The sequence below is a fragment of the Physella acuta genome, unplaced genomic scaffold (assembly GCF_028476545.2).
Source record: "Physella acuta isolate Inbredline_101_S28 unplaced genomic scaffold, ASM2847654v3 ptg000011l, whole genome shotgun sequence".
Taxonomy (NCBI): Eukaryota; Metazoa; Mollusca; class Gastropoda; family Physidae; genus Physella; species Physella acuta.
The window spans coordinates 229,589-257,412 of NW_026731531.1; the positions used below are offsets into that span (position 1 = coordinate 229,589).

Below are 27,824 nucleotides of genomic sequence, written 5' to 3' on the forward strand. Positions count from 1 at the left end.
AGTGGATACATGTAAATAAAGGATGATTTGCTGAAACTAACCCTGAGTAGAACAGAAGACTATCAGAACACATCCACGCAGTTGCTGTACTCACACCAAATGCAAACACTATATCTTAAGTATTTTTTTTACCCTTGTTATTTTCTCTTCAAAAAGCACAATTAAAGCAATAATAATTGTACTTTGGTATAGTAAAAAAGTGTGACTTTTAAAATTAAAAAAATTAAATTCTTCAAAGGATCACATTAACAATAAAGTATCAACAATGTACATTTCAAAATTTTTAAACTAATTTCACATCTAAGAGCATAACAGACAGGAATGTTAAATTATACCAAAAAAACTTTTTTAATATAAAGGCTGTGATGGTCCTTGGTTTATTAAAGTCTTGAAAAAAATGAACAAGACTTAACTTGTGAATATCATTTAATGTCTAAAATATTTTAAATAACAATATAACATTATAATACCACATATAAATATAAATGTTTTTTTTTATATTTACAGATGTGGTTGGTCTAAACAACTAGACCAGATAAGGACACAAGCTTCTCAAATGCCTGGAATTTTTTATATCATGAATGTTCAAACTGCTGTAGGCCTAGATTCTAGTGATAGGCCGCTGTAGACCTAGACCTTAGTGTCCCCATCCTATTGGCTGACCCACACAATATAACACCTGGATTTGCAATCAAAACAGCAATTAATAAATATCTTTTGTGTAAATTTCTAGATCAACATGTGGTTATTGTAAAAATATCTTTACAAATATGAATACCTTTTCATTCAAAAAATGTAGTAAAATATTTTATAAAAGGTTTATTATACAAGTTTATGACACAAACATGATCAATATGATAGCTCAGAGCTAAGCATTTGTAGATTACAAGAGAATTATACTTTCTGACATGGTGGGGTGGGATTACAAGAGAATTAAACCTGATATTGTGAGGAATTACAAGAGAATTATAACTTCTGATAAGGTGAGAGAAACATGCATTACTAAGATGAAATTGAATTGCTTCTAGAAAACCAATCCTGGAACTTTGGACAATAAATTAAGACAATTTTACAGCTTGAAAACTTTTGGTCAGTAAAAAAAAACTTTTACGTAAATAGTTTTGTAACAACATGGGTCCCATCTACCAACAAACAGCAACATTGAGCTAGGCTATTCAGCTTTGTTAACATTACAGTTAAAAAACTATGACTTCAAATAGAACACAATCTTTCTTTTTTTAACTCAAATGTTAATCCTACTAATGCAAAAAAAAATAATATTAACTAATTTTATCTAGTTATAATCATTTTAACTGTCAGCTATAAAAAAAGGTGTATACTTTATTGTATACTTTATTTACAAACATTTCAATTTTTATTTATAGTATAATGTTGTATACTTTAAAACAACAAGGCCAGTTTAGACCCGACCTATAAATAAATACAAATGCCACATTTATTAGAAAGTTTACAGTAACAATGTATATCTGAGCACAGTAGAAATTCCTTTATAATGTTAATGAAAATTGGCTCTGGTAAGATAATCAATATTATCTTTAAAGCAGATAAATTGATCAGACATTTAAAAGTGACTTTTGTCTAATATACTTAACATGACTTCTATCTAATATATTTAAAATGACTTCTGTCTCATATATTTAACATGACTTCTGTCTCATATATTTAACATGACTTCTGTCTCATATATTTAACATGACGTGTGTCTCATATATTTAACATGACTTCTGTCTCATATATTTAACATGACGTGTGTCTCATATATTTAACATGACTTGTGTCTCATATATTTTACATGACTTGTGTCTAATATGACTTTTGTCTCATACGTTTAACATGACTTCTGTCTCATATATTTAACATGACTTGTGTCTCATATATTTAACATGACTTGTGTCTCATATATTTAACATGACTTGTGTCTCATATATTTAACATGACTTGTGTCTCATATATTTAACATGACCTGTGTCTCATATATTTAACATGTCGTGTGTCTCATATATTTAACATGACTTCTGTCTCATATATTTAACATGACTTGTGTCTCATATATTTAACATGACCTGTGTCTCATATATTTAACATGTCGTGTGTCTCATATATTTAACATGACTTCTGTCTCATATATTTAACATGACCTGTGTCTAATATATTTAACATGACCTGTGTCTAATATATTTAACATGACTTCTGTCTCATATATTTAACATGACTTCTGTCTAATATATTTAACATGACTTGTGTCTAATATATTTAACATGACCTGTGTCTAATATATTTAACATGACTTCTGTCTCAAATATTTAACATGACCTGTGTCTCATATATTTAACATGACTTCTGTCTCATATATTTAACATGACTTCTGTCTCATATATTTAACATGACTTCTGTCTCATATATTTAACATGACTTCTCTCTCAAATACTTGTTAAAGCATGCAACATCCATTATTTTCCTTGTGTTTCTATGAATGAATTATTCAATTGTTGGTGGCATCTATATAATAAGGGTACACTTAAGTTGTTAAACCATATCAGTTTGTGAGAACATTTCCTAGTCATCTTAGACGGAGAGTGGATCAGTTGGAATTTCTCAAATACACTTGAGATGTTCCACAGGCATCTTGACAGTTGCTCACACATGACTGAGCCATGACTCACACATGACTGAGCCATTTCTCAGATATGACTGAGCCATGAGTGGCAAAAGACTGAGAAGTGGCTAAAAGAATATTCATTCAGGTGAAAACTCATAGCCTAGATAATTCACAAGTGGTTCAAATATGGCTCAGTATAGTTCAAAGATGGCTCACGCATGTTTCACAGATGGCTCATGTATGGTTCAGAGATGGCTCATGTATGGTTCAGAGATGGCTCATGTATGGTTAAAAGATGGCTCACGTATAGTTCAAAGATGGCTCATGTATGGTTCCTCATCATTCCCAATCACAGCAGGTGTATTTCCATCTAGAAAAAAGGAAAAATCAAATTATGTTTTTAAAATTATTTAATGAAGCTATATAGTCACAGTACGAATTTATAAAATCAGAAAAAAACTTAGAAACTATGGCTACAAGTTGTTACATGAACAAAACTGGAAATTGAACTCAATAAATTTTGAACTTTTATAATGACTACAAGATAATATTAAATCAATCTCTTATCTATTCAAATTCCAATTTAAATTGTAAATTGAATAAAATAAATAGTTCAAATATATTTTCAAAGTGTATTAATGATGATTATCAATGATTAACAAATGCAAGTGTCAAAAATATGATCAATTATCTACAAAAGTGGTCAATTTTTCAGAAAGATAGATATATGTAGACAAGAGAGAGAAAGAAACAAAGTACATAATGTAAATATATTATGTGGAACATAGTGTTAAGATTTTATTACAAGTGGGAATTCCAGAAACACACATTTTAAAAAAAATCATTGTTCTGTTTTTGTTGCAAACAATTTGAAAATGCAATTAATAACATTGATCCTATGAAAAAAGTGTCATTAACAAAATAACCTCAGCATGCTGAGTTTTAAGACGTTTAATTTAGGTCTGTGCAAGCAAGAACAATTAAACATGGACCAGTGTCATGACACGTGACAAGCTAATCTTCAGAGCAGAAATTCAATAATTAGAAATTTTATGCCTGAACAGGTGGAAAGAAATTTGAGTGGGAAAAGTATCACAATTGTTACCCATTAATTCAGTTCACTAAAAGGAAAAAAAAAGTTTCTTAAAAAAATATTTTCTAAAATATTTTTCTCTAACAAATTGTTGTTAAACAACACTAGCATCTAAAAACTTTTTAAACAATTTCAAATAACTTCTACAGTCTTAATAGTCAAGTTTCTGTGTAAATGGTCAAAGAAATCAGTGGAAGAACAAATAACGACAACTCTTGAAATAAACAAGTACTGAGTGAGGAAAGGGTTACATACCTTGCAAACAGTTTTCATCCATTGCCTCCCTTACTGTGTTCACTAATGTCAGGTTTTTAATGGCGGCTGCTTGAACTTGACTATTTACTTGTGGCTACACATAGGTCAAAGGTCAATTAATAACAGGCCGTTTTCGGTTGTCTATGCAATTAACTGCACTATATAAAAATGTACGCTGTTCCTTTTATTTTATTTTTGTTTTTTTAAAGATTGCTTTATAATTTAATTTAAGAAATTAATATAATTTATCTTCCTTTTTATTTTTATACTTTTATAATAAATTGCTGCGAACTTTTTGTTTTGGATATGTAAATTAATGTATCAAAATGTAAATTTTCATCCCAAAATTTTAAAAATATACAATTAATGTAATAAGGGACCATGCACAAATAGTATAACAAAAAATATGACATTTTGTAACCCAACAATACCCCATGTAAAATTATTTCATGTTCATCCACCCTCCCATAACTATGACACAATTTGAAAATATGTCCACTGATTTATTTAATAAATTAGGTGGATGATCCAAAAGGCTTTCAAAAATTGGTTATATTATTATCTGTTTTTACTTACTTTGTATTAATACACACATGATTTTATGTTTTAATTACTTTTGAAGTTTATTAAATAAACAGATGCAATCATCTATTATCATTAATTATTCACTAAATGTGACTATACTTTACTGTAAGGTTATAAGATATAGATCTCAGTTTTATTCTTTACATCAATATTTTTGTCACAATATAAGCAGCTGAAACTTGCTGTGTAATCAACAGCTTTACAACTTGAGAGTTTGACTGAAACTAATGTATACCACAATGTGACCATCTGAAACTTGCTGTATAATCAACAGCTTTACAACTTGAGAGTTTGACTGAAACTAATGTATACCACAATGTGACCATCTGAAACTTGCTGTCAACAGCTTTACAACTTGAGAGTTTGACTGAAACTAATACCACAATGTGACCAACTGAAACGTTTGCTCACCTGCCCATTGGCTAGAATCAGCTTCATGGCGTGGCGCTCACAATCTGTGGTCAGAGTTTTGAGTGACTGGACAGCTGTAAAGTCAAGGTCAGTCAGGTGCTCCATGTTGAAGATGATGATTTTAGGTTTTGAACCTGGAGGTTGTGAATTTTTTGTTATTTTGACATTTTAAATTATTTTTTTATATTTTATGGTTTATAGAAAAAAAGTACATACAGTATCTTATTGTTAAATGAGTATGAGTTAAAGTCTATTCAATTATATTATGTGGAAAAAAAAATGTGTTATATATATATATGCAGATATAAAACTTGTACACAAAGAAAAATACATTTTAAATTTGACCAACTTGACCTACTTTCTACAGCTTTCTCAAAAATCTGGATCTCCAAGAACTCAGCACCTGGAAAGTTGAGGCCTTGCATAGGTGTAACTATGAGGTAACCTTGCCTAGATGTGTACTGAAACATAGGTGTAACTATGAGGTAACCTTGTCTAGATGTGTACTGAAAACATAAATGTCTTTAAGAAAATAGTAATGATGCAGAAACATATCTGTAAGAAAGCTAACATATATACATTACATTGTACATTTCAATAAACTGTGGAAACATTTGAGAAATTTTAAACATCTCTTACCTTGACCTTAGGACGAGCTGTAGGGTAGAGAAGCATGAACAGCGAGACTCCAATCCCAATTAAAATACCATACTGTGGATATATGGAACACAAAGAAAATAAATGCTGGGCTAATTGTAAACTGAATAAATAAATCTGGGCAATGTGTAGACTGAGTGTGTAAACAGTTGTCTAACATTGGCACTGTAAATTGTTTTGTCAGTAGCTTAAAAAATCAAAATTATTTATTTAAAAAAAAAAAAAATGTTTGGACCAAAACTGACCTCAATCCCCACCAGCAAGGAGCAGATAAAAGTGATGGTATATGGCACCAAGTCCCATTCTGAAAATTAGAAATTTTGTTCCACAATTATGAAGGAACTGATCATTTTTTCATAGGTTTTCAAAAATAAAAATGTAACTTGAGGCATTAGTAAAACTGTTCTAAAGAAATAACTTAGAAGCTATGGCTATAAGTTGTTAAATGAACAAAACTGGAAAATGTACTTAATACATTTTGAACTTTTGACGTGCTACTCTTAATTTAGGTCTGAGCAAGCAAGAGTTGAGGATTAGCATAGAGAAAAAAAATTGTTCTGCCTTTGAACTTATTAACATCAGTGTTTTTGAAAGATGTAACATTTGAGGGTAAATTTAGAGAGTAGGGAACAATTTATTTTGTTATCTCGATCAGTTCATCAATTTTCTCTTTACAGAACTTTTGTGTCTCTATTTATGGCCTTCTTCAAATCAAATATTTGGTGGTTTTTTACAGGTTTTTTGTTTGTTCTAAAGTGGGACGTAATTATTAGGTAGTTAAAAATCTCCAGTCTGTATACAGGATGAGATGAGGCAATAAAACAACTCACTGTTAGCTCTCCACAGCTTCCTCACCATGTGATACTCCACCATTGGTACCACGGCTGCGATGATAACAGCTGCGAGAGCTGACTTTGGGATGTAGTAAAACCATGGGGTCAGTACACACAGGGCCAGGATCACCAGCCCGCCAGTCCATATCCCGCCCATGGGAGTCTTCACACCACTCTGGGAGTTGACGGCAGTTCTGTTTAAAAAAAAAATAAAACTCATTCTCACACTTCAAATGTATCTGTCTTGGATAGTGATAATTTCTTTTCAGATAAATACAATCAAGCATTTTCAGACAGAGCAAAGATCAATGTTGAGCTGAAAATAACTCCTATACAAATAATACCTCTGTCCTGATTTTAAAAAAAAAATTCCTTTGAAACTTAACGTAAGTAATAATAAAAATAGAAGTAGGTAGGTAGGCCTATAGAAAAAACACCCTCATCAATAATAAAATTATAGTGACATTATCTTTCACCCCCCACCCCAGATAAAGCTCATAAGAAGGAATATTTACATGATTAATAACTTCTATGTCAAGGCTTAAGGGTTTGTGAAGGTTTTTTATAAGAAAAAATTGAGAAAATTTTTTCATAGTTCTAGGAAAGCAAAATAAAAATATATTTTTTTTGTAAAGGCTAATTGGAATTTTCTAAAACAAAGCAAAAGAAAATCAAATTGACACCTTTTTTATTTAAAAATCAACCATATTGTTTTACTGCTCTCTTTGTAAAGACAAATTAAAGTTAATTAATTTTCATGCGGGAACAAAAGCTTTATTGAGCCAAGAACTATAGTATAAAATGTGTCAAAATGTAAACTTCAGCAGTATAAAATTTCACTACAGTAACACAACAATAAAACACAGAGTGCTAGAAACTTGTTAACCTGTAAACTTTAGCAGTATAAAATTTCACTACAGTAACACAATAAAACACCGAGTGCTAGAAACCAGTAAACTTTAGCAGTATAAAATTTCAGTACAACCCACAACAATCAACCATTGAGTGCTAGACACTTGTTATGTTGTTGTCAGGGCCCAAGACCCGAACATACAATTATGGGGTTGTTTACAGCCATTACACCCCGTCTAAATTCACCAATCAACAAGACGATGCATGATGTCTTTAAGCTAGTTATGTAATCATTTTCTTCTATACAACTTTTAAAACTGAGATTTAGGCCTATATACTATACTACACAACAAGAGAGGTAGACCAGTCATTAACTTGTTTATATTCTGATACAAGTTAAGCCTAGTCAGAAGATTATTAGTTGGATGATAGAATCCATAATGTCAGAGGTTTAGAAATAAGAGGATTAACATCTTGTTTAAATCATTGCTTAGCAAATGTTTTAGAAGTTCTGAAAAAAATTAATAGAATAAAATAAAAATTCTAAGTTTAATCAACATTTCTCTCTGTTAAATTTTAAAGTTCTGAAAAAAATTAATAGAATAAAATAAAAATTCTAAGTTTAATCAACATTTCTCTCTGTTAAATTTTAACTACTTGTTAATTAGATCTATAATGGGGTAGTAGGCCTACTTACCTGGAAAAACTTCCTGTAATGGGGTAGGACTTACCTGGAAAAACTTCCAGTAATGGGGTAAGACTTACCTGGAAAAACTTCCTGTAATGGGGTAGGACTTACCTGGAAAAACTTCCTGTAATGGGGTAGGACTTACCTGGAAAAACTTCCTGTAATGGGGTAGGACTTACCTGGAAAAACTTCCTGTAATGGGGTAGGACTTACCTGGAAAAACTTCCAGTAATGGGGTAGGACTTACCTGGAAAAACTTCCAGTAATGGGGTAGGACTTACCTGGAAAAACTTCCTGTAATGGGGTAGGACTTACCTGGAAAAACTTCCTGTAATGGGGTAGGACTTACCTAGAAAAACTTCCTGTAATGGGGTAGGACTTACCTAGAAAAACTACCTGTGATGGGATAGGACTGGAAGAATGAGCTGATGATGTTTGATGCACCAATGGCCAGGAGCTCCTGGGTGGGGTCAATCTTGTAGTTGTTGGCTCTGGCTGGGGAGTAGAACAGGTCAGATGTATGGGTCAGCTGTTGTATGGGTCAGAAGTTGTATGGGTCAGTGTTAGAATGGGATAGTAGTTGTAGGGGACAGTAGTTAAAGGGGTCAGGAGTTGTAGGGGTCACCTTGTGTATGGGTCAGCTTTTGTAGGGGTCAGCTTTTGTAGTGGTCAGCTTTTGTATGGGTCAGTAGTTGTAGGGGTCAGGAGTTGTATGGGTCAGTGGTTGTAGAGCTTATGGGTTTGTAGTTGTATGGCTGATGGATGGGTTAAAAAGACATAGGACAAGAGAGTTAATTAAAAATGACATAAGAATATGGCCCCAACAAAAACATACCAAAAGCTTTTCCAATGGCCATGGTTTCTACTAAAGCCAGCAGAGGAACAATTCCCAGTCCAGAGCCAAGTTTCTAGGGAAGCAAAAAAGGTCAAGTTTATTGGAAGGTCAAGGTTTACAAAAGTTCAGGGTTAATGCAAGGTTGTTTGACTTATTGATCACATTATGGTAGACTAGTCATTGATTTTTTTTTTTACTTGATATAAAAGATATAAATGAAAACACTCTAAACAGGAAAAAAAAATATAATAAAAAGTTAAACGATCAGTCTTTCAAAAGCATTGGAATTAAAATAGACGTTGAGTTAATGAATTTAAAAAAAAAAACTTCATTTAGAATCAGATCCTGTTTTTAAAAGTTTTTATGTAACATTTTATTGAGAGTAAAAGAAATCTTGCAGTATTGTCTGTAAATATCAGAACACAAAAATATATACATTTTATTTTATATTGTGAACAAGAAGCTTGTTGGATAAATGTTTTCTTAAGTGATATTAGCTGAGCAAGTAAAATGTCAATGCCAATTAGTAAATCATAAGATGCAGTAAAGGCTTGTTCTAAGGTTGCATGCAAACCTTACAGAGAAAATATCTGCGGCAGACATGGTGACGTTGCCATTGTCAATCTCAAACTTGGGGAAGGACACAGTGGGCATGCCAGGCTTGATGTGTCCAGTGATGCTGATGGTGCCATTAGCCACCCCCTGACTCTCTAAGATAGCCACAATCCCAGCAGCCGAGATTACCACGATCGCATTGGAGGCTGAACAGGAAAACAAACATATTTTAGTGCCAAAGTTTTCAGCTACTTCCAAATCACAATAAAATGTAAAATTTGCAGGTTACTTTAACAAAACAGTGCGAATTTATTGTATACAAATGTATGCATGTAAACCCAACTAAAATGTATGCATACATGATAATTGAAACTAAAAATATACCTGTGCCAATGATCCACAAAGCTTTTCTGAATATCAACTTAGGTATAGAGATTGATCTGTCAGGGTCGTTAGCGTCTGCCCATTTGATTTCCCGCATCTTCTTCATTAGGATCACAACGACCAGCGACACCAGACCCATCGTCATGTCCCAGATCCTGGACAACAAGAAAAATATTTTTAAACTAACTGCTGTAGCTGGGTATGATTACAAACTTGAAAATATTTTTTTCACAACAACAAAAACATTTTTAAACTAACAGCTGTAGCCAGGTTTGATTACAAACTTGAAAATATTTTTTTCACAACAACAAAAACATTTTTAAACTAACGGCTGTAGCCAGGTTTGATTACAAACTTGAAAATATTTTTTTCACAACAACAAAAACATTTTTAAACTAACGGCTGTAGCAAGGTTTGATTACAAACTTGAAAATATTTTTTTCACAACAACAAAAACATTTTTAAACTAACGGCTGTAGCCAGGTTTGATTACAAACTTGAAAATATTTTTTTCGCAACAACAAAAAACATTTTTAAACTAACTGCTGTAGCTGGGTATGATTACAAACTTGAAAATATTTTTTTCACAACAACAAAAACATTTTTAAACTAACTGCTGTAGCTGGGTATGATTACAAACTTGAAAATATTTTTTTCACAACAACAAAAACATTTTTAAACTAACTGCTGTAGCCAAGTTTGATTACAAACTTGAAAATATAAAATGAAATGTATAGCTTTGTATAAAAACAAGGTTTAAAAAAGTAATAAATATTGGATAAAAAGTTACAGAAATTTAATATGGCTGATGTAGTTCTAATACTTCAACAATACAACACAAATAAAATATTAATTTCACCAGAAACTAATCAGGATGCTTGCTTACAAAAATAAATCTAAAAAAATACAATACAATCAATCTTGTTTTAGCTTTTTACATTGTGCTGTTGTTTGAGATGATTGCTTTGTGTGACTCATATTAAAGCTTGTTTTTTAAAAGAAATTCTCCCTATAGAGTCAAGAAACAATTTTGTTAATGTTGCTTTTGATTCATAATTGAAAGTTCATTGATTTTATTAATTAAAGACCATTAGCAACAGCTTGCTTAGAAAAATAGGAAACCAGAAACAAAGTACAGAACTCTTCTATCTGCAGGTGTATTTAACACACGTATGTCACATCATAACATCAACATGAGGATGTCTCGTCACAACATCAACAAAAGGATGTCTGGTCACAACATCAACAAACAAGCAGGACACAGAAGTTGATGTGTTTGAGGTATGTTGTGGTGTGTTAGAAGCTGCTATAAACTAAGGAACAAAATTGTCCACCTAAGGTGGTGGAAGTAAAAATGTGTCCTTACTTTGTTTCTGGAATCTTCTTGAAGGTGTAGTAAACCATCTCTAGAAAGTTGTCAGGTATGTGCTTCAACCCTAGGATGTTCTGGGGATGTGTAAGATGGTTGAGGATGTGTAAGGATGTGTAAGATGGTTGAGGATGTGTAAGGATGTGTAAGATGGTGATGTGTAGGATGTTCTGGGGATGTGTAAGATGGTTGGTGATGTGTAAGGATGTGTAGGATGTTCTGGGGATGTGTAAGATGGTTGGTGATGTGTAGGATGGTTGGGATGTGTAAGGTGTTCTGGGGATGTGTAAGATGGTTGGGGATGTGTAAGATGGTTGGGGATGTGTAGGGTGGTTGGTGATGTGTAGGGTGGTTGGTGATGTGTAAGATGGTTGGGGATGTGTAAGATGGTTGGGATGTGTAAGATGGTTGGTGATGTGTAAGATGGTTGGTGATGTGTAAGATGGTTGGTGATGTGTAAGATGGTTGGGATGTGTAAGATGGTTGGGATGTGTAAGATGGTTGGGGATGTGTAAGATGGTTGGGGATGTATAGGATGGTTGGTGATGTGTAAGATGTTCTGGGGATGGGTAGGGTAGTTGGGGATGGGTAGGATGGTTTGTGATGTGTAAAATGGTTGATGATGTGTAAGATGGTTGGTGATGTGTAAGATGGTTGGTGATGTGTAAGATGGTTGGTGATGTGTAAAATGGTTGGCGATGTGTAAGATGGATGGAGGTGTTCAACATGGATGGTGATGTCAATGAATGATTAAAGATGATTTTACGGAAATTTTCAGCTTTGATTAAAACAATTTGAATTATCACAAAACAAAATATCACATGCATTAAACGCATAAATTCACAATTATGAGGGGAAAATGAAACATTTAAAAGTGTAGATTGTTGCAAAAAGTTTTTCCAGAAAACGTAATTAGTCTACTGAAAGAATTTACCTTGACCTGTCCAAAACCTATGGTGATGGCAGCAGCAGAGGTGAAAGCATTAATGACAGGATATGATATAAAGTTGACTAGGATACCTGGGAATAGAAGCAAGATCAGATTAATGGACACATTAATTTCTTTTGGTTTTAAGTTTTTGTTAACAAATTCAAAATTTAATTGGTTTGATTGGATGCTTAGAGTTCACTCCAAACAATTTTTATTGAATCAACAGAAAGTTTTTCAAATTTTTGTTTCTTCTAAAACTTGTCGGAAACTTAAATGGAATTCATTTTTAAAAAAAATTCAAAACAAAATATATGAGTTAAAAATTATTAATTATTTTTAAAAATAGTGTTCCGTTATTTAATTAAGCTAAGGAGAAGAGACTTACCTAGTTTTAAAATGCCCATGACTAGCTGGATGATTCCTGATATGAGGGTCAGCACAATGGTCATCGTGGGGTCCTTCCCCCCTCCAGGCAGGTCAGGGGACACGGCTGTCCCGAAGGTGGCGGTCATCAGGGACAAGATGGCCGTTGGCCCCAGGGTGATGTCCTTGGAGGTGCCCAGGAAACAGTAGACAAAGCAGCCAACAAAGGCTGAGTACAGCCCATACTGTAGGATAAGGTCAAGGTCGTGTTAAATCATGTATGACGGAACGACCAGGTATACCTAGATCAGTACACAACACCTATCAGGCACAACCATTCAAACATTAAATCATGCATGACGGATCCTAACCCCCAGGTATACGTAAATCACTACACGTACCAGGCCCAACCACGGAGTGGTCTAGCGGTAGAGAGCGGCACTGCTAACCCGTAAGTCTCGAATTCAAATCCGGGTTCAAGTCAGTAGACCGTCCCTGAGTCCACCCAACTCTGATGGGTACCTAACTCACTACTTAGGGAAAGTAAAGGCGGCTGGGCATAGTGCTGACCACACTATCTCTTCATATGCCGAGGTCACAGAAACAAGTGAACTCTACTTCACTTTCCCCATAGACCGTCAGGTTTGAAAGGGAAACTTTACTTTTACCAGGCCCAACCATTCAAACATAAAAACAGTAAACTCATAGTACGTGTATTTGGTAAAGACACATAGACACAATACCTAGAGAAGATACCTAGACCGGACACACAGTAACAAAACTAGACCAGAAACATTAATAGACCAATTCTATACAAGACACGTAGACAACACATCTGGATAAGACACCTAGACAGGTTACCTAAAGTGTTGAGCTAGGATAATTAGTAAACAAACGTAGGCAGGACACCAGTAATGAACACCTAGTTAAAACACCTAGACAAGACAGAACACCGTATCCAATAGCAACTGACCTGTGGGGGCAGGTTGGCCACCTGAGCATACGCCAGCCCCTGGGGTATCACCGTCAGCCCCACTGTCAGCCCAGCAATCAGATCACACTGGAATGTGTTGCACCTGTACACAAAACAAATCAGTTGCCTAATATCTATGACACAATGGGTAATGGTGTGCCTAATATCTATGACATAATGGGTAATGGTGTGCCTAATACAGCTGACACAATGGGTAATGGTGTGCCTAAAACATATCACACAATGGGTAATGGTGTGCCTAAAACATATCACACAATGGGTAATGGTGTGCCTAAAACATATCACACAATGGGTAATGGTGTGCCTAAAACATATCACACAATGGGTAATGGTGTGCCTAATACAGCTGACACAATGGGTAAAGGTGTGCCTAATACATCTGAAAATGGGTAATGGTGTGCCTAATACCACTCACAAAATAGCAGATGCGTAGCGAGCCTCCCCCTCCCCCCCCCCCCTCCCCGGTTAAACTTTCAATTTGACGCCTCCCCCCATATATTATTTTTATTTATAATGCAAAACTGCAGCTAAAATGAGATTTTAATTAGTTTTTCCAACCCATTTTGGCTGCCCCCTAGGGTCGGCGCCCGGGGATATATGTAGGCCTACCCCCCGCCCCCTTCGCTACGCCTCTGCACTATGGGTAAAGGTGTGTATAATATCGCTGGCAACATGGGTAGACTATTTGACTAACCTGTATTTGGGCAACCATTTGACTAACCTGTATTTGGGCAACCATTTGACTAACCTGTATTTGGGCAACCATTTGACTAACCTGTATTTGGGCAACCATTTGACTAACCTGTATTTGGGCAACCATTTGACTAACCTGTATTTGGGCAACCATTTGACTAACCTGTATTTGGGCAACCATTTGACTAACCTGTATTTGGGCAACCATTTGACCAACCTGTATTTGGGCAACCATTTGACCAACCTGTATTTGGGCAACCATTTGACTAACCTGTATTTGGGCAACCATTTGACTAACCTGTATTTGGGCAACCATTTGACTAACCTGTATTTGGGCAACCATTTGACTAACCTGTATTTGGGCAACCATTTGACTAACCTGTATTTGGGCAACCATTTGACTAACCTGTATTTGGGCAACCATTTGACTAACCTGTATTTGGGCAACCATTTGACTAACCTGTATTTGGGCAACCATTTGACTAACCTGTATTTGGGCAACCATTTGACCAACCTGTATTTGGGCAACCATTTGACCAACCTGTATTTGGGCAACCATTTGACTAACCTGTATTTGGGCAACCATTTGACTAACCTGTATTTGGGCAACCATTTGACTAACCTGTATTTGGGCAACCATTTGACTAACCTGTATTTGGGCAACCATTTGACTAACCTGTATTTGGGCAACCATTTGACTAACCTGTATTTGGGCAACCATTTGACTAACCTGTATTTGGGCAACCATTTGGCTAACCTGTATTTGGGCAACCATTTGGCTAACCTGTATTTGGGCAACCATTTGACTAACCTGTATTTGGGCAACCATTTGACTAACCTGTATTTGGGCAACCATTTGACTAACCTGTATTTGGGCAACCATTTGACTAACCTGTATTTGGGCAACCATTTGACTAACCTGTATTTGGGCAACCATTTGACTATCTTGTATTTGGGCAACCATTTGTCTAACCTGTATTTGGGCAACCATTTGACTAACCTGTATTTGGGCAACCATTTGACTAACCTGTATTTGGGCAACCATTTGACTAACCTGTATTTGGGCAACCATTTGACTAACCTGTATTTGGGCAACCATTTGACTAACCTGTATTTGGGCAACCATTTGACTATGGGAAACTTGTTGAGTACATTCTCCAAGGTAAACGTCTCCTGGCAACATTGTTTCACATGGTGTTTGATGGACGCTGGATTTATCTCCCCTGCCCCTTCAATATCTGGGTTATTGCCCTTGTCATCTCCCCTTTTCTTGTCCAAGTAGCCATTGGAAGCAGGCTAAAAAACAATATTAACGTTTTTAAGATATTAGCGAGAAAAAAACATTTTAAACATCAGAGATAGACACCAGATCTGTTTGATCAGAGGCACACAACAATTCATTATGGATGTTTTTTGTGATTGCATCCACACATTTCTTATATACCTAAGGACATATTCAGGGTTGTCGGCCTTAAAATTTGTGGGCCTTTTAGTCACGTCGGCCTTTTGGTCGTGTCGGCCTTTTGGTCGTGTCGGCCTTTTGGTCGTGTCGGCCTTTTTGTCGTGTCGGCCTTTGGTCGTGTCGGCCTTTTGGTCGTGTCGGCCTTTTAGTCATGTCGGTCGTTTGATCATGTCGGTATTTTGGTGTAGTCTAACTGTTTAATTGTGTCTAACTGTTTAATTGTGTCTAACTGTGTTGAATTAAACACAAATATTACAATGTGGCACAGCCACTGACTACCAAGGGTCCTAACTCTAATTGCCCAGCCTCTACATGTCAGTTTTGATGAGCGGGTCAACTCAAGTGTCAGCCTCAGCTTAAACCCGTGCCCAGCACGTCTAGTACATCCTCTCGTCCCACTAACTAGACGGCATCTACTCCAGCTGAACAGGTGATAATCGTCCAAGTTCAGCACAGATTACAGAGGAAATCTACTCAGACTTTATACAGCATTCATTAAACATAATTGCTTTTGATTATCCACAACAGTGCTACCACGAATCAATATTTAGAGAAGATTAAGATGCCAAGACCGTCTTCAATGCTTAGTGGTCGGCTTAAGCATGGGATTTGTGTGGGCCGTTTGAGATTATTATTATAACAAGGAAAATATAGTTGTATGTCGTCTTACATACAGTCTAAGTCACTGCTGGCTTTTATCAAGACGCTCTCCCCTTCACATTACATATTATAATTTCTTTTACCCAAACCTTTTCAAAGTGATTGTTATCATAGAAATACTAAATTACAGCCTAATTTTTAAAAAAATGTATATTATTGAGTAAATTTCTGTGAACATCTACGCTTTTCCCAGGCAGCAATATACTAAGGCGCGCTACCCAGTTTAAAACTTCGGGCTAAAATATTATATTATTTAGTAAAGTGTGCACACCTCTATCCAATCAGTTTAAAACATCTTCACTAAGTTGTGTTGAGCACGATATTAGCTGAGTGTTGTAAAAAAGTCAATTTAAATAAATCAACATCTCTCAGCCTACTTCTGTTGCTACATGTTTCTGATGCTACATGTTTCTGTTGCTACATGTTTCTGTGGCTACATGTTCCTGTTGCTACATGTTTCTGTTGCTACATGTTTCTGTTGCTACATGTTTATGTTGCTACATGTTTCTGTTGCTACATGTTTCTGTTGCTACGTGTTTCTGTTGCTACATGTTTCTGTTGCTACATGTTTCTCTTGCTACATGTTTCTGTTGCTACATGTTTCTGTGGCTACATGTTTCTGTTGCTACATGTTTCTCTTGCTACATGTTTCTGTTGCTACATGTAGCACCTAGGTATCGATTCCAGGAAGTGACGTCAGCAGGACACTCTTAAACCCACCGTGTTGTCAATTTTAATTAGGTTGACCTAATTAATCATAAAATACCCAGTGTAAGAATTGAAGAGGAAATCAATGCGCAGTGATTAAGCAGATTATTATTAATTGAGAAATACCAAAAATATACTACATGATACCATAAATATGCTACAAGATACCAAAAATATGCTACATGGGCATGTTTGAAAAAACTCAAGAAAGAAGATCGCCCAGCACCGTATGTGACCCCCATCACAGACCCCACCACCACATGTGACCCCCACCGCCACACGTGACCCCCACCACCACACGTGACCCCCACCACCACCACATGTGACCCCCACCACCACATGTGACCCCCACCATCACCACATTTGACCCCCACCACCACTTTTGACCCCCACCACCGCATGTGACCCCCACCGCCACACGTGACCCCCCACCACCACATGTGACCCCCACCACCACCACATGTGACCCCCACCACCACATGTGACCCCCACCACCACCACATTTGACCCCCACCACCACTTTTGACCCCCACCACCGCATGTGACCCCCACCACCGCATGTGACCCCCACCACCACCGCATGTGACCCCCACCACCACACGTGACCCCCACCACCACCACTTTTGACCCCCACCACCACACGTGACCCCCACCACCACCACTTTTGACCCCCACCACCACATGTGACCCCCACCACCACCACATGTGACCCCCACCACCACCACATGTGACCCCCACCACCACATGTGACCCCCACCACCACATGTGACCCCCCACCACCACCACATGTGACCCCCACCACCACCACATGTGACCCCCACCACCACATGTGACCCCCACCACCACCACATGTGACCCCCACCACCACCACATGTGACCCCCACCACCACCACATGTGACCCCCACCACAACATGTGACGCCCGCCATCGCATGTGACTCCCACCACGACAAGTGACCCCCACCACCACATGCAACACCAGATCGACATGCGACCCCACCAATACATTATCCCAATGGCTCTGTAAAATAAACAATTGTGCCAGATCACATTTAGTACACAAACTTTTTACTCAGAAAAAAATGTGTACAAATGTAAGTTTAATTTTTTACCGTATTTTCTACTGCTATATGTATCACAATTAAGATAAATAACCCTACGAGAGACTCCGTTAAGAAATCCAAACTGAAGTTATGTACAAACACATCTCTTTACCCACATAAGGTTGTACGTACTTGCTTTAAAGTAACATATACATACGGCATACATACACACACTACATGTAACCCAAAATTAGCCTAGCGTTTATTACACAATGTAATCCACCAACATACAGGCGCATGTCTACATGTAATCAGCATTAATTAGTTTATCTGGTCAGTTTCTCCATGTCACTCATCATTAAGTGGATAAATATGCTGACACGCAAAATCTATGTAAGTCGGGGCTTAACATAGGGCAACTGGTGCAATATAGTGCAGTGTTGTTTACAATGGGCAGAGGATGCAGTGTTGTTTACAATGGGCAGAGGATTGCAGTGCTGTTTACAATGGGCAGTGGATTGCAGTGCTGTTTACAATGGGCAGAGGATTGCAGTGCTATTTACAATGGGCAGATGATGCAGTGTTGTTTACAATGGGCAGAGGATGCAGTGCTGTTTACAATGGGCAGAGGATTGCAGTGTTGTTTACAATGGGCAGAGGATGCAGTGTTGTTTACAATGGGCAGAGGATGCAGTGCTGTTTACAATGGGCAGAGGATTGCAGTATTGTTTACAATGGGCAGAGGATGCAGTGCTGTTTACAATGGGCAGAGGATTGCAGTGCTGTTTACAATGGACAGAGGATTGCAGTGCTATTTACAATGGGCAGAGGATTGCAGTGCTATTTACAATGGGCAGATGATGCAGTGCTATTTACAATGGGCAGAGGATTGCAGTGCTGTTTACATAAGCTATGCAAAACTGCACACAATTAAGTTATAGAAATAGAACCTTCGCATAGCTTATAAATAAACAAAACGTCGAGTACGGACATTTTTTACGGACATTTTGATTGAAAAACTATCGACTTGATTTGTACATTATTATTACAAGAATAAATTATCAATAGATCAAAGCTTGACGTATCATGATAGCACGGCTTTGTTAACTGAATTTTAAAGTCCGGTAATCATTAAAGTGTGAGGGCATTAAACAACCAGACATTAAATCCCCCACATTCGACTCAATTCTCCGACTACAAACTGGTAAAAACAAAGTTAAGCCCTACTCCGAATTTGAGCGAAACCTTATTTTATTAAAGTACATCCTAATGATGCAGCCCCTAATTTAGCAGGTTCCTTAACTCCAGTGAAAACTAAGATCGATAACTCTTGCACAAGTACAATGGCCAGCAGCAAGCCACAAAAAGTCCTTATAAGTGAGATCATCATTATAAATACATCGCGGAGGGGAGATAACATTTCACATAGAAAAAGCACTTTTAACAAAGCTGTAGCACAAACAATGAAACATGATCAATGTTTTAAATCAGGTATCAAATTAGGCCTGTATAATCACAATTGGAGTTGATTTAATATTCGGTAGAATAAATGTTGGTTTTTGAGGGGACTTTAAAAACAGTGGGGGCTAAACACACTTCATTATACAACTCCTAGCTCAGCTACTGCCACACGGACAGGAAACAGACACTCAGAAATCGAATTTGTGATTTCTAAAATCTAATCCAAACCACGAAATAATACCAGCCCCCGCCCTACTGTAACCCTACACCCTACCCCTGGAGAAACTCAAACATAAAGTGGCTCATATTTAAACATTCTTTATTTAATCCAAAAAATGTAGATCTTAAAAGCGCAGTAGAAATATTTCTTAGAATATAGAATCGATTGCTGGAAATATATATATTACAGGGGAGCTAATGTTAAAATAATGTGTCATGGGAGATAATCTTTAAATCTATGGATACCTCTATCGACCATAGTGAGTTCAACAAAAGTTTAGTTCTTTTTCTTTTGCTGAAAAAAACAACTAAGGAATAGTACAATATATTTCCACCCCCCCCCCCTCCCCCCACCCATCTCACCGAAGTGTTATAAAGTTCAACGAAATCCGCCTAGTTTCACCGAAGAGCACACAAGCCGATTATCGGAACGTGGCGAGTTTCGAGAATTTAATAACCAAGTCTATGCAAAAAAGTTGTCATCAAGCCCTTGTGAAACCTTTTGTAAGAAAACCTTGCGTCTAATCCAAACTTTAAGATTTAAAGGGGAATTAAGAAGGATTAACTGAATGGGAAAAAAAGCAGAACAAAAAAAATTACATAATGATAATTAACATGGAGTGTTTAAAGAAGACGACAGTGGTACTTATATAAATAATAACTTTTTAGGTAGACAATGATAATTATAACATGGAAAACTGAATAGTGTCTAGAATGGGAAAGAGAAAAACAATTGAAGACAAACGGAAATTATTGTGCCAGATAAAGTTGACTTTCAAAAATGGAAAAGTATCTCTGGATGTGGGACAGGAAATTCTGCCGGTCAAGCAGAGGTCAACTGTCGACAGGCAGGTGTTTAATGACGGAGTAATTAAAGTGGGCTAACTAATTCATCGGAGATATCATCTCTAGTTGTTTGAGATTTTAAAAAATACGGACGTTAAGTTTAAGGTCATCGACGGAAAGTTTTTTTTTTTTACCTACGCCAAAAAGTTATGTTCTACCTGCGCCAGGTAATTTTGTTCCAACTGCGCCAGGTAGTGTTACCTGCGCCAGGTAGTTTTGTTCTACCTGCGCCAGGTAGTTTTGTTCTACCTGCGCCAGGTAATTTTTTTCCAACTGCGCCAGGTAGTTTTACCTTTGCCAGGTAGTTTTGTTCTACCTGCGCCATGTAATTTTGTCCTACCTGCGCCAGGTAATTTTGTTTCACCTGCGCCAGGTAATTTTTTCTACCTGCGCTGTTATTATTTTCTACCTAGTGCAGCCTCACTAGCCTCTAAATATGACCTTGATGAGCGTGACCTTGACCCGAACTGTTGATCAACAAACTGTTCTGGCGACAAACGTATAGCTAACTCTGCACCGGATCTCGTAAAAAAAAAAACCCGGTGAAAACCTTCCTATACAGCGAAACAACAGCAGCTGGTTGTTTTGTTTTTAATTGACCAGCGAGTTTGAAATAAATACTGACCCGTGTTAAAGTGTGCCCATTGCTATCAACATGAGTGGGGTTGTCTGCACATTGCGACTAACGACAGTGAGGGATAGGTGAAGGTCTTCGATATTTAGCGCCCGTCATCTATACCAACAGGGAGGGGGTGGGGGACACTATTTTTACCCCCACCCCATTAAAAGTATCAAGATGACCAATAAAATGGAACATTGTGAGTACGTAATAATCCCCCCCCCCCCCTCCGCCCCTTGACAAAATTATAGACAGTGGCTTGAGTTTTTTTTTTATAAATAATTCCTCGGACCGAATTATTCCTAGACGTTATTAAAGCCACAGAGACAAAAGTATTTACATTGTTACATTAAGCTACCTTACATAGTCTACGTCCTACAAAGCTATTTGCAAACATGGCGTACGCCTTTTACGGCCTAGCGTATTTGATTAGCGCGGACTTGATTGGTTGTTTTTATTTTAGAGCAACGGTAAGAAATGAAACCAGTTACAACTAGATTAGGGCTAAGTGCTGTCGTTGTTGTCAACAACACCGTAGTCCAGTGGTTTACGACCGACGACAACAAGGAAGAGTGGGGTGGGGGTGGTAAACAGGATACACACTCAAGGTCAAGATCAAACAAGTGTTATAACTGTGAGTGTAAGTGTAAGCGGCATGATCAGTGGTCAATCGTTTGAAACTTGATTTAGTGATGACCGTTTTCAACACGAAATTTGATTCTTGTAGCGAAAATCATCCAGATAAACTTGTACTGGTGGGGAGGGTGGAGGGACGGAGTGTGAGTAGAACACGCCGACCTTGCAGCGGTTTTTGATTGGCTGTCGCTGTAAACATACTCTTTGTGTGTTGACAATGGCTAGCACGTATCACAAGACGACAGGAATTCTACTTCCCGCTAAGTTTCAGAGAAAACGTGAACAGGCTAGACTGTATCAGTGGCGTAGCCAGGATCGTCTCAAGGGGGGGTTCCAATTTTTACCCGGGGACAAGCTTTTGATTTGCACCCCCCTCCTCAAACTTTCGATTTGCACCCTCCCCCTCAAACTTTCGATTTACACCCCCCCCCCATCAAACTTTCGATTTGCACCCACCCCTCAAACTTTCGATTTGCACCCCACCCCTCAAACTTTCGATTTGCACCCCCCCCCCCTCATACTTTATATATATATATATATATATATATATATATATATATATATATATATATATATATATATATATATATATATATATATATATATATATATATATATATATATATATATATATATATATATATATATATATATATATATACCGAGGGGTCTATGGGAGGGGGTTATGACCCCCCCCTGCCTACGCCACTGGACTATATCAAATGTTGATTAACAAAATAACGCCATCCATATTGACAGGGGCTGCTTATTTATGCCTTTATTATAGGGGTCCGCGTTACCAAAAGACCATAAACACAGTCAAATGTATGTACTTGGCCGGACAGTTCAGTGATACGGACCAATAAAACTAGATCAACACGCTCATTAAAATGCTAATTTTTGTCTTAAGACCTTACTAGAGCGACGAGTACCATTTGTTTAAGACTAGTTGATGCAAAGTAGGTAGGTTAACAGTCTAGTTTCTATCGGCTACAGGTAGATGGTTTAACCATATGGTTACTGCAGACATAGAGGTTAACCGTCTGGTTACTACAGGTAGATGGTTTAACAGTGTGGTCACTGCAGGTAGACAGTGTTTCTTCCAGACTTTTTTCTCCGGGGGGGGGGCACTTGAAATCTTCGGGGGGGGGGGGGGGGCGGTAAACTTTCTTCGGGGGGGGGGGGGCGGACACTGTTAAAAGTATATATTTTCTATATAAATTATATAAATTCTATTTCGTTCGGGGGGGGGGGGGGGCGGTAAAAAAATTTCGGGGGGGGGGGGCGAAGCCACCCCGAATAGATGCCTGGAAGAAACTCTGCAGGCAGATGGTTTAACAGTGGGTTACTGGAGGTAGATGGTTTAACCGTCTGGTTACTGCAGGTAGTTTAACCGTCTTGTTACTGCAGGTAGAGAGGCTAGCCGTCTGGTTATTAGATAGGCTAATCGTATGGTCACTGCGGGTCGCACATAAAGCCTTGCCGAGACGGTGTGGGTTCAATTCGTCGTGTAGAATTCTTAGGAATTTCGTTATAGATAGTTCACTATGTTCATCTCACAAGGCCGTAAACACGTGACCCGTGTCACGTGACTGGCCACAGTCACGTGCTTGGCTGTCAGATTTCAACCTATCCAAAGTTACAAGGCTCGTTACTGTGGAATTTTAACTAGATGTGACGTCATATAGTTAGCTTCACAAAACATGGCCTCATTTCCCTTTAAAATTAGGTCAACTTTCGTTTCGTCCGCTTCGATAGTTAATGTTTCACATTTGAAAATCGAGGTTGAAAATGTATTGTAAAAAAAATTCAATAGCGTAATTTCTATTTCGTAGACACGATAAATAAAATAAGCAAAGTTGTTTACTTGAAACCAGGACTGAGATCGGGTTTTTTAAACTCACGGCCTTGACATTTTTAAGATACCGGCCTTATAATGTGGGTCTCTTGCAGGGGCGGCACCGCCATTTTTTTAATGGGTGGTTTTGGGGGAGGCTGAAATGTTTAGTTGGATATCATAATAACGAGATTTGTGTTAGTAGAAACTAATGATTCAATCTAAGATGGTCAGTTTGTGTAAGCTTAAGTTAAGTATCAATTATGTTTGTTTTCAGGTGTGTTTTTGTTACCCAATATTAATTAGCATTTAGGTGATTTCAGGGGAAGGGAGGGGGGGGGGGGGGGTCATGAACCCGCCTTGACCTACAAAGCAGACGTACATGGTTTCAAAAAGCCAATACAATTGCGAGGACAGCTCTGTTGTGTCTGTGAAGAAAGGTTAGACCGAGGGGTAATTGTCAGTGTACTTTAAGGTGGAAATGTCACAGAATTCTGTTCAGATCAAGGGGAGTAAGTCGGGATCAAGGGGATTAACTGGGAACAAGGGGAGGAAATCCCTACATATTTTTTAATTTAAAAAAAACCAGACATAAACAAGTGAAGGTTTTCGCTCACAAAAAGTATTGGATTTTCTTCTTCCGTGCTATTACTTAAATCATTATTTAATTCACATATTTTTTTTTAAAGTTTCACAATGAAAACATGATAAACTATTGTTGCAACTACTATATAAAATTTGATACCTAACTGTTGAAATATTGATGCTTCAAAACTGCAAACAATTTGGTGAATACCTAACTGTCGAAGTATTGTTTTTTAAAAAAACGGTGGGAGGACTGCTATAGATATAGATGTTTGAAAGGGAAGAATGTTTGGTTTGATGTGTCTCATTGTACTCAACATAACATTCCGGTTGCTTCAAATTTTTATAATTTTATTTTTCTTTAATCCCAAATTTATTTCAGCTCTACTTAAAAGCCCAAAGCCCCTCAGCCCACCACAACGATGGTGTTTAAAAAAAAAAATTGTAATTTGACGTTTTGTATTATATCTATGTATAAGTAAACCATCTTAAATGATCGAAAGTAGGCTACATGTAAGAAAGAAGTATAACTATTGTAAATCTGCATCAGTCTTTATAAGCAAGGCAAGCTGACGCTGTAAATTACATGTCTGAGGCTAAAAAAAGAAGATTTAAGGAACTGTTGAAATCTTAAATTGCTTCTCAGATTTTCACCATAGGCTAATCACACTGACCACAGAATTAACTGCTGAGAGCTGAAACAAACCAATGACAGGGGTGGGAGAGGATGATAACGGTGCTGGTAAATGTTCTCAAACGGTTTTTTTACTGGTCCGGGGGGTGGGGGTGGTGTTGACTTAGATCTGTATGTACACAGAGTACAGCGGGGGAACAGTTAGGGTGGGGGAGGGGGGTGCTCAGTGGACTGGACCTTCTCGGTAGGGTGTGGGAGGGGGGTGCTCAGTGGACTAGACCTTCTTGGGCTAGGAATCTCAAGCTACCTCGACTGTCTCTATGTTGTGGGGCGGGGGAGGTGAGGTTGGTGAACTAGAGCCTAGCTGTGAATTTTTTTTTAAAATTCTTGCACTGACTGGTGTGGTTGCAAGAAACTGACAACTAAACAGTAGGTAGACAAATACCCCGACTTTAAGAGGTCAATGTCCTGATAGAAATCCTTGCTCACTTACAGCAACATGTAATTAATTTAATTGAATTTTTATGGATCACTAGAGATTTTAATAATTATTAATGAAACCTTTTTTAATTAACGTTTTATTAAAGTGAGCTAAGAAGACTATAAATAGTTTTCTAAACAAATCAACTGAAAGATCAACTGAAAAAGTGTCGAGTTTGCCTGTCTATAAGCACACTTGGTCGCAGTGGAAAGTATGCCCCCCCCCCCCCCCCACTTGAAGCCTGTGGGACGCCAACAAACCGAAAGAGCCCATGTTGTGGCCGGGAAAGTAAGAGTACCTATAATGGTCAGTAACAAAAAGTACTTTAATATACACTGAAGTTAGGAATAAAGTACTTTAATATACACTGAAGTAAGGAATTAAGTGCTTTAATATACACTGAAGTAAGAAATAAAGTACTTTACACTGATGTAAGGAATAAAGTACTTTAATATACATTGAAGTAAGGAATAAAGTACTTTAATATACACTCACGTAAGGAATAAAGTACTCTAATATACACTGAAGTATGGAATTAAGTAGTTTAATATACACTGAAGTAAGGAATTAAGTACTTTAATACACCCTGAAGTAAGAAATTAAGTACTTTGATATACACTGAAGTAAGGAATTAAGTACTTTAATATACCCTGAAGTAAGAAATAAAGTAGTTTAAAATGCACTGAAGTATGGAATTAAGTAGTTAAATATACACTGAAGTAAGGAATAAAGTAGTTTAAAATACACAGAAGTAAGGAATTAAGTCGCCGATAGATTTAAAAGTACATACAAATGCAACAGGCACACAATGTGTAAAGAACTTTTAAAAAGTCCTCACAGCAATTTTCTCCAGAAAAAACGTCCATGATAAAATAACATTAGTAGAAAAAAAAAGTAAAAACACAAACTCACAGTTCCCATTGAAGAATTCACGTGAAGCAGATCGATTACGGTCGGTTCTGAAAGTCTGTTCACCACCTGTTGGTCAACCGTTGAATCCTCGACGTTAAACACCATCTTGTAGTGACTACCACACCACCAGAGGTAACTATAGGCCCTACAGCTGTAACTAAAGCCTCACAATAACACGACAACAGTGCGGGTTGTTCAGTTGTTGGTGCGTGAGGAATGAGAATTGTATTCTGCGGTTCTACAAGGAAGACTTCTTATAATATCTTGGATCTAGTGACGCAAGCCCCACGAAAATCTGGCCCCGGATCTGGTTTGTGAAGAAAATTTCCCGCCCTTCTCGTCAACTCTCTCTTCCACTATAGCTCAGCGGAGAGTGATGGCGCCAAGCTAGTTGGTCGTCTGCTTCACGATGTGGGCTGATCGTCTGCTTCAAGATGTGGGCTACTCGCTACACGCTAGGTCTCAGGACAGCGGAGATTTGAACAATAATCAGTCTAATTACTCCCTGAGATTCGTAGTTTGCACCAAATAAACTAGAAAATAATGTATGTGGGGTTGATTGCACGAATGAAAATGAATGTTTGACGATGTCTCTCACAGTGAGAAAGTTATAACGTAGCCAAGTCAAATGACTAAGTCCAAACGTTTGAATAGATTTACTATAGAAGTATCGTGAGAAATGTTAATATTCCTTGAAATGGTACCATACTATAAGAACGGAGAAGATTAATTAACCATGAATCAGCAGCACAACAAACAATCTAATATCCGCGGAAGTTTGATTTGAGTGCAGGTATAATATTTACTACAATGTGGGGGATGTATGTGATACATGTGTCATACGGTAACTTCATCGCGTTTTTTATAGTTAAATAATAGAGCCATGTTGTAGCAAGTCACAAGAAAGTAATACCAAGACGTTATAAAGAAACACCACGGATGTGCCTATATGCACAATTAAACCAGAGTAACACATAGCAACATGAGGTGACCGGTAATTAAAGATTTGAGAATTTGAAGAGTTTTAATTATAGAGAGACTGAATTCAAACAACGCGCTAGCAGACGTGAAAAGATCACTATAGAGCCTAAAGTCATGACATGATTCAAACCAGTTTTTAAGAAACGCGAGTGAATGTCCATCTTTTTAACCTAGCGTATATTACACAATAGGACTTTAAATAAAGCAAATTACACTCGCCCAATCATTGTTTTTAGCGCAATTTCCATTCTGGAGAATTGCGTTTATTAACTCGTCTTTTCTGGGAATGAATGGATGAATGGATGGATGGATGTGTGTCCGCAGCTTTAAGTCGTATCTCCTCCTCAACGAAGCAATATCGAGGACTAGTTCCAAAAGCAATTATGTTAAGCAAGTTACGAGGATGAACATAGGCCATAAAAATTCCGGGTTTCTTTCATGGATTTCCCGGAAAAGCCAAAAAACCTCAAAAAAATGTAGTTTTTTGCCCATAACTCGGCAACCAGACCACTTAGCGACTTGAAACATGTACCAATCGATTCCTGCCATAATTTAGAACAATATTGCCGAAGAAAGTTTTCAAAAATATCCTTTCGTTTGGTCACAAAATTTTTTTTGAATTA

General features: G+C 37.3%; 1 protein-coding gene across 1 annotated transcript; it reads right to left on the reverse strand.

Moving 5' to 3' along the window:
• Positions 1–2,673: 2,673 nt before the first annotated feature.
• Positions 2,674–26,471, reverse strand: LOC131934107 (sodium-independent sulfate anion transporter). The gene is made up of 17 exons (XM_059290477.1): positions 26,221–26,471; positions 15,227–15,414; positions 13,405–13,507; positions 12,454–12,676; positions 12,072–12,157; positions 11,135–11,214; positions 9,769–9,923; positions 9,409–9,590; positions 8,830–8,902; positions 8,378–8,489; positions 6,452–6,648; positions 5,867–5,925; positions 5,604–5,675; positions 5,323–5,425; positions 4,965–5,098; positions 3,969–4,062; positions 2,674–2,990 (listed from the first exon to the last, which is right to left on the reverse strand). The coding sequence occupies exons 1-17, from the start codon at positions 26,323–26,325 to the stop codon at positions 2,932–2,934; spliced, it is 2,025 nt and encodes a 674-aa protein (XP_059146460.1). The 5' UTR covers positions 26,326–26,471; the 3' UTR covers positions 2,674–2,931.
• Positions 26,472–27,824: the final 1,353 nt, after the last annotated feature.